General features: G+C 36.6%; 1 protein-coding gene across 1 annotated transcript in view; it reads left to right on the top strand.

The window, feature by feature from the left end:
- Positions 1-905: 905 nt before the first annotated feature.
- The window catches only part of NIPSNAP1 (nipsnap homolog 1), a 96,185-nt gene continuing 89,006 nt past the window's right edge, over positions 906-8,084 (top strand). The window contains exon 1 of the mRNA XM_053702185.1: positions 906-1,058. Coding sequence (XP_053558160.1) covers positions 976-1,058 — 83 coding nt within the window. The 5' untranslated portion in view covers positions 906-975. The remainder of the gene's footprint in view (positions 1,059-8,084) is intronic.

Genomic DNA, 8,084 nt, shown 5'->3' with positions numbered 1-8,084 from the left:
AAAGCGTTAACCCAACTTGCACAATACTGACGTGCGTAAACCTAGAGGCAGACATGCAAAATACTAATTAAGCACGCCAATAAAGCTGACGTGCGCAGAACAGCAAGGGAATAGTAAAAAAAAGGATTTGTCCCAGTACCATATATATTAGCAAACATTTAAATAATGTAAAAAGTGCCCAAAATATAGCTATATTAGTGTCTAGATGTTAATAAAAAGACACCAATAGACACTAGTCCACTAGCAAACAGACAGCCAAACAAGTACTTAAACATTTAAGCAGAATTTATGGATTAGGAGTATATTAGATCCATAAATGGAAGTAAAAGACAAGTGCCTGTGACCAATTATTGGGGGTTTATGAAAATGTTTACAAACCATACCCAATATACATTCTTCTGACAAGCACTGTACTATGAGGGCTAACAGGTTCTCAATATAGACTGAAAACCCCTCTATCTTAAGAATCAAATGCAAAAACTAAGGTGTGAGGGGTTTAATACAGCTCTTGAGGTTTGGCAATCTTTGTCTCCTGGTGGTAGAGAAGAGTAATTCCCAAGAGTATTGGATTGTGGACTCTCACCACCTGTATGAAATAAAGAAAGGAAGTAAGAAATAAAGTTTTCCGTGACCAGTCCACTTATTTAGAAAGATTAGGCACCTGCTATGGTATAAAATATTGCATTTGGCAGTGGCACTTCGATTTAATTGACATTTTGACTGGCAAATTTATAAATGCTTTCATTTAAATGGGTATAATGATTTAGCTATGTTACGTCCGAGACTGAATTGTTGTATATTTAGATTTCATTACAAGATAACTGATTTGTGTACATAATCCTTACAATCGTTACATCGGCCTCTTATTCTCCCCTCCCCTCTCAGGCTCCGCCTGGCATCTCCTCCCCCAGCCGGTAACCACTAACCGGCTTAGTGCTGCCCTAGCTGGGCTTCCTGTATTTGCAGATCGTCAACATGCTGACAAGGGTGTCTAGGATTCCCGGATTGTTCCGTAGCCACGGGCCAAGTCCGGCTCATGTGTCTCCGCTGATGTGCAGGTGAGGAGGCAGGTTCAGGCCTCGAGTATCTATCAAGGGATGTAGATAAATAGTGTGTTTTACGTATACATTAACCCTTGGAGGTGCACGGAGCAACACTGAGCAGATATACTAATATTTACTTTGCAGATATTGCTCAGCGAGTGTATTGAATATTGATAACGATTATCAGGCTCATTGCATTTCTTTCCTGTTTTATCCGCACCTGCAGGCTCTACTGTTGAATTGGTGCAGGGTTTCTTTCAGTTTGCTACCTATATTTGACACTGTTATTCCTATACAATTTAAAACAATAAGAACTTTATATCTATTGCCGTGTGCGACAGTTTGACTTTGAATACATTTGCTCAGTAGCCTCAGTTTCATTTATATTTGTAGCATTGCACCTTTTATAATCCCTAATTTGAATATTTCACATTTTAATGACATTTTGAATGCCATGAAAGAATACGGAGTACAACCTTATTTTTATTCATGTCTATGCTCATGGTTAACATATTTTGATGTCACATGATGTTTTTTTTGTAGAATACTGTAGTTTGGCCTTTTAAACACTGGCTATACCTGTCTGATTCCTACATATACTACTCTTCCTATCAACAAGTCCTCAGCGCTTGAGGCCACAGGTGAAAAGGGATAAAGGTTGTGTTTGTTTCATAGTTAAACTAATTTACCAGTCCCCTTTTTACATGAACTTCACTCTCTCACAAATGCAGATTTTTCACACAACAAGGAAGTTGGTTTCTTATTAAAGCTGTTTCTTATTCATGATATTCTGTTTCTTATTCATTTTTTTTGTTTTGTTTGCTTTAAATTGACTTTAAAATTAAAAATATAGGTTTTATTTAAATAACAATAGGATTCATATACAGGTGGCCCTCGTTTTACAACGGTTCAATTTACGCCGTTTCAGAATAACAACCTTTTTTTCCAGTCATGTGACTGCTATTGAAAAGCATTGAGAAGCAGTTATTTATTAAAATAACCAGTAGGTGGAGCTGGCCACTTGTGTTGCAGCAAAGCCAAGCAAGCTGAAATTTATCAGTTTAACCAGACCTGAGCTATCAGGCAGATTTCAAAGGAACAAGATCTTCCTGTCTATAAATCAGTCCAGATTGGAATGTATAGAAAGAACTGTTTGCAGAAAAATGCAAGTGAAGTCTGTGTTGTGTGATTATTTTATTAGGTTTATAATGCTGTTTAGCATTTAAAGTCTTCATTTCAAAGCTTTAAAAATAATGTATTAGGTGTTACTTATGACAATTTTGAGAGGGGCCTGGAACCTATCTCCCTCACTTCCCATTGACTTATATTATAAACTGGGTTTCAATTTACAACGGTTTCGATTTACAACCATTCCTTCTGGAACCTAACCCCGGCGTAAACTGAGGGCTACCTGTAATGTAGTTACACAGAGGTGAATTCCCTTTATACAAAAATTGGATATACAAACTGGAAAAAGGTCATACGTTGGCACCAATACAAATATTAGAATATTGATTAAGTAACTGATATTTTCAAAGGGTTAATGACCATTGGGCCACTGATTTTACTGTTAATATATGTAGGGTAGATCCCCCTCCATGACATGCAATTGTTTTTAGCCTGGCCCAATTGAGTTTTTTGGCACAGAAATTGATGCCAACATTGGCATAGGTGCTGAAATTAAAAATTGGGCACATAAATTGATGCCAACACTATCATAGGTGGTGTAATTTGTAATATAAGATTATGTTTGTATGATTTTTTTTCTTTTAATGAAGGAGTAAAAGTAGATATGTCTCATAAATTATATATAAGCTTCAACCAATCTTACAGTGGAATCTGATATATTTATGAGTGGAGTTTGATATTTTTTAAGGAATTGTAATTGGTAGAGATATCATAGGTATATTGCAAATAAAATATGAATTTTCCTTAAGTTTACACACTGCAGCTTAAAGGGACATGAAACCTATATTTTTTCTTTCCTGATTTAGAAAGAACGTGCAATTTTAAACAACTTTCTAATTTACTTCTATTATCTAATTTGTTTAATTATCTTTATATTCTTTGCTGAAAAGCATATCTAAATAGGCTCAGCAACTGCTGATTGGTGGGTGCACAAAGATGCCTCGTGTGATTGGCTCATCCATATGCATTGCTATTCCTTCAACAAAGGATATCTAAAAAATAAAACAAATTTAGATAATAGAAGTAAATTTGAATGTTATTTAAAATTACATTCTCTAACTGAATCATGAAAGAAAAAAATTTAGTGTCCCCTTTAAGTATTAATTGTTACACTTATGATATATAATTAATACAGATCAAGACAAGTAATTAAGAGGAACTTGTTTTAGATGGTCTTACCACTAGTGGTATATTGATCTCGGAAGAGCAGGATGCAGATGTCAGGTGAGTTTAGTGCAGATTCGAGTGATATGGCAGTAAGCGTAGGAAACCTGTCAGCAGCGTGGAGAGACACACAGGAAGCATGCAGCGCTGAGGATCCGGGGCCTGGCGACATCTTGTGGTGATGAACGTGAACACAGTGTGTTTGTCGGTAAGGTCTCAGGATGATGACGCTCCAACTTCAGGTAGGAAGATGAGGATGTTCTATACAGCTGAATATGGCTGAACGGACACAACCATAAGACAATCCAAAAGGACATGGATCACAATTCAAGCAGAACTGAGTAAAGAGTCCAATTACTTCAATACCAAGCAATGTATATATCGGATACAGGCCTTAAATAGCACATGATGGAAGGTAGTTTACGCCTCTTAAAGGGGAATACGTTACATAATTCCCATTTGTGAATACGTAATTAATATTTTCAAAGGGTTAATAACCATTGGGCCACTGATTTCACTATGAATATATACAGGGTAGATCCCCCTCCATGACATGCAATTGTTTTTAGCCTGGCTCAATAGTGTTTTGGGCACAGAAATTGATGCCAGCACTGGCATAGGTGCTGTAATTACCATTTTTGAATAAGTAACTGATATTTTCAAAGGGTTAATAACCATTGGGCCACTGATTTTACTGTTAATATATGTAGGGTAGATCCCCCTCCATGACATGCAATTTCTTTTTAGTCTTACCCAGTGGTGTTTAGCGCACAGAAAGTAATACCAACATTGTCATAGGTGCTGCAATTTACAATTTTGAACAAGTAACTGATAATTACAAAAGGTTAATGACAATTGGGCCACTGATTTCACTATACAAATTTGCATAGGGTAGATCCCCCTTCATGACATTATTTTTTTTTTAGCCTGGTCCAATAGGGTTTTTGGCAGATAAATTGATGCCAACTCTGGCATAGGTGCTGTAATTCTCATTTTTGAATAAGTAACTGACATTTTTAAAGGGTTAATAACCATTGGGCCACTGATTTCACTATGAATATACACAGGGTAGATAACTCTTCACCTTGATAAAGGTAGCTGTCTACCGAAACGCGTAGAATTTTGCTTACTGTCTGCAAACCAGGGATTTATACTTCATGCAGGTTCATCCACTATTCTTGATTTATCGGAATTTGGGCATATGAGTAATTCCTGTATAAAACTTGTATTCCCCTTTGTTATAACACGTGTCAGGTACATTGTTTGTCTTTATCCTAGCAAACTATATGTGTAATTTCTGTTAGACATGTATTCTGCTATTTAGAAAATGACTTATTATCCATTGGGTCCTACCTGAACAAACATCTAAGATACTTGTAAGATACTACTGAGTCAACACAAGTTTATACAAGGTTTTTCAAAACGGAATAAAGACACTCCATCTACGGCTGTATTGAATCTGCAATCACGGATCAAATTTGCCTCTAGTGAAAAAGAAACCATTGGATGAAAGACCTGCAGTACGGGCCGATCAGGTCACGTGGTCTGATGTCATCCTACTCATCGGGGCTTCCAGCAGATCTCAAACACCAATTCTAACACCTAGAACTGTGAGTTGTCTGTGTATGAACTTTATAAGCTGTGCACAGCCGAAGAAATGCATAGATTGTTTCAGGCCTTCTATTCGCAAAAGTTTATTATAACTGACTCTCAGCTCTTTATATTGAGCCCAACAATTCTCTGAGATTCATTGTTGTTTACACGTGTATGCTTTATGTTATTTCTATGCATTTTTGATACATTGTATCTACTGATGTAACATTGATACTAGTCTTCTCAAGTGTTACGTTTTAGTTTCATTTGGATTTGTTTTTAGAATCGCGTAGATGCCGGCATCCTATATAAATTTACTATATACAGATTGTTTTTAGACTTTTTTTTAAGATTTGTTAATATTTCCTTTATAGTGAATAAATTGTAATTTTATATATCACCACTTTTTTTTTTTTTATTTTTTTTTTTCTTATATCACATATAAACAATTTCTGACACTATTTTTTGACACACTTTTATATTAAAATATATATATATATATATATATATATATATATATATATATATATATATACAGGTATACCTCACTTTACAGCGCTTCACTTTACAGCGCTTCGCTTATACAGCGCTTTGTGGAGCTGAAGTTCAACCTCCAAATATTTGAAACAGTGCTGTAATCTGCGTGAGATTGCGAGAAAAGTGACTGACACCATTTTGTTATGTGCAGTTCACTTTGTTTACAGCATTACAGTGCCATCTGTGTCTCAGTGTTATAGTCTGACAAATTTTACTACAGTAATTGTCACTATTTTACAGGTACAGTATTTATTGAATACTGTGCTGAGCTAGTGTTAAACTAAACATAGCAATATTACACCTCTAATATATGTTAGTTTAAACATGTTTTTAAGCTTTTAAACACACTGGCAATTGAAAAGACAGCTAAAACTGCCTTGTTTCACTTTAAGGCGGTTTTCACTTTACAGCGGGGCTCCGGTCCCTAACCCGCTGTATGAGCGGGGTATACCTGTGTGTATGTATATATATATATATATATATATATATATATATATATATATATATATATATATATATATATATATATATATATATATATATATATATATATATATATATATATAATTTATTTTTATTTTTTTTAAATTATTCACAATTATTTTTTTTATACAATTCTTCTGGTAAGCTCCCTGTTCGGAGCGCTTTCTGTCCCACACCAATTTTTTTTTTCTCTTTACCCCAGGATCATTTTTGAGGAATCGGTGATCCCATTAGGGACGGACAGCTATTTTACCATTTTTTTTTTATAGCACTCACACCATCCTCCTTTTTTGCACTAGATAACTCTCCATGACATGCATTTGTTTTTAGACTGGTCCAATGGTGTTTTGGGCACATAAATGAATGCCAACCCTGGCATAGGTGCTGAAAGTCTCATTTTTGAATAAGTAACTGATATTTTCAAAGGGTTAATAACCATTGGGCCACTGATTTCCCTATGAATATATACAGGATAGATCGTCCTCCACGACATGCAGTTGTTTTTATCCTGGCCCAATGGAGTTTTGGGCACAGAAATTGATGCCAACCCTAGCATAGATGCTGAAATTCTCATTTTTGGATAAGTAACTGATATTTTCAAAGGGTTAATGACCATTGGGCCACTGATTTTTACTGTTAATATATACAGGGTAGATCCTCCTCCATGACATGCAATTCTTTTTAGCCTGGCCCAATGGTGTTTTGGGCACAGAAATTGATGCCAACCCTGGCATATGTGCTGCAATTCTCATTTTTGAATAAGTAACTGATATTTTCAAAGGGTTATTAACCATTGGGCCACTGATTTCACTATGAATCTACACAGGGTAGCTAACTCTCCATGACATGCAATTGCTTTTAGCCTGGACCAATGGTGTTTTGGGTACAGAAATTGATGCCAACCCTGGCATAAGTGCTCTAAGGCTGCATCACTTTGGGTACTAGTATCCTGGGTTCAGGATTGTTTTTAGGCAGTCTCAGGCCCTACAGTAAATGTGATTAGAGACATGGGGTTAACTTCCTTTATGGATAGGAAAGCGTTAACCCCATTTTGTTGGCCAGTACACTGATAGCGAGGTCCAGGAAAATAGGAGGAATTTTAGTTTTTTTGGGCTTTTTATTGTGGCACAATGTTTCTGAGGTGAAGCAAGCATGGAAACTAAATCACTCTCTCATGTCAGATCGCAACTTGCGATCATTTAGCCGCTGCACTTTAGATGTACAGGAAGCGGCTCCATCTTCTTTGCCAGTCTGAAGCGTGCGGTAGCATTACCAGTCACAGCTTCATAAGACCAATCACGTGACCGCATTGCTCTGCTCTCGAAATACAACTTCGAGTCCGGTCTGCCTGTATCTTTTGAGAGTAGGACAGTCTTCCTGCGTCCTTTTGTGATTTTAAGGGTATTTAGGCACCTCAGTCGTATGGCTGAGGTGTAGTGGCTGGTAGTTTTGTTTCAACACCGTAAACACGTGAACATTTAAAAAGTATTCTACACATTTATTGCTGCCCATATTTATTATGCCCTATTAAATTAAGAGAGCTTTTTTTTGCTAACTAAAACGCTCATTTGGGAGACACAGCTTTACGTCTGGTCTCTTAAAGGGACAGTCACTGTTAAAATTTAATTTTTATTTCCTGCATCATGGAACAGGAGGCTGTTCCCATAGACAGGTGTCCTCTTTGTTTGGATAACCACATAGTTACGTCCGTGTCATATTATTCCTAATGCATAGATAGAACTTTAAAAGCTAAAGGCAAATTCTTTGTTACTGAGCCAACAGTCTCTCAGGGCGACGCTGTTCAGGCAATGCCACAGTTTTCTCCTCTAACGTCCCATGCCTCAATGGCATCGCATGCAGTGCACTGCGGTTCCTCTCAATCTCCTGGAGGAGTGTATTTGCATATGGATTTTGCTGTACATTTATCTTTGGTGGTTTCTGTGGCATTATCTGATTTTCCTTTAAGGGGAAAATGCTAGATGAAATTTGAGTTCAGATAGTAAGGTTTCTGTTTCGTCTACTGCTACACAGGTTGCCCTACCTCATATGTCTGATGAGGAGGTTAGGTCGGTAGCC

The sequence above is a fragment of the Bombina bombina genome, chromosome 2 (assembly GCF_027579735.1).
Source record: "Bombina bombina isolate aBomBom1 chromosome 2, aBomBom1.pri, whole genome shotgun sequence".
NCBI lineage: Eukaryota > Metazoa > Chordata > Amphibia > Anura > Bombinatoridae > Bombina > Bombina bombina.
The sequence above is the reverse complement of the archived record's forward strand: the minus strand, read 5'-3'. Positions and strand labels throughout refer to the sequence as shown.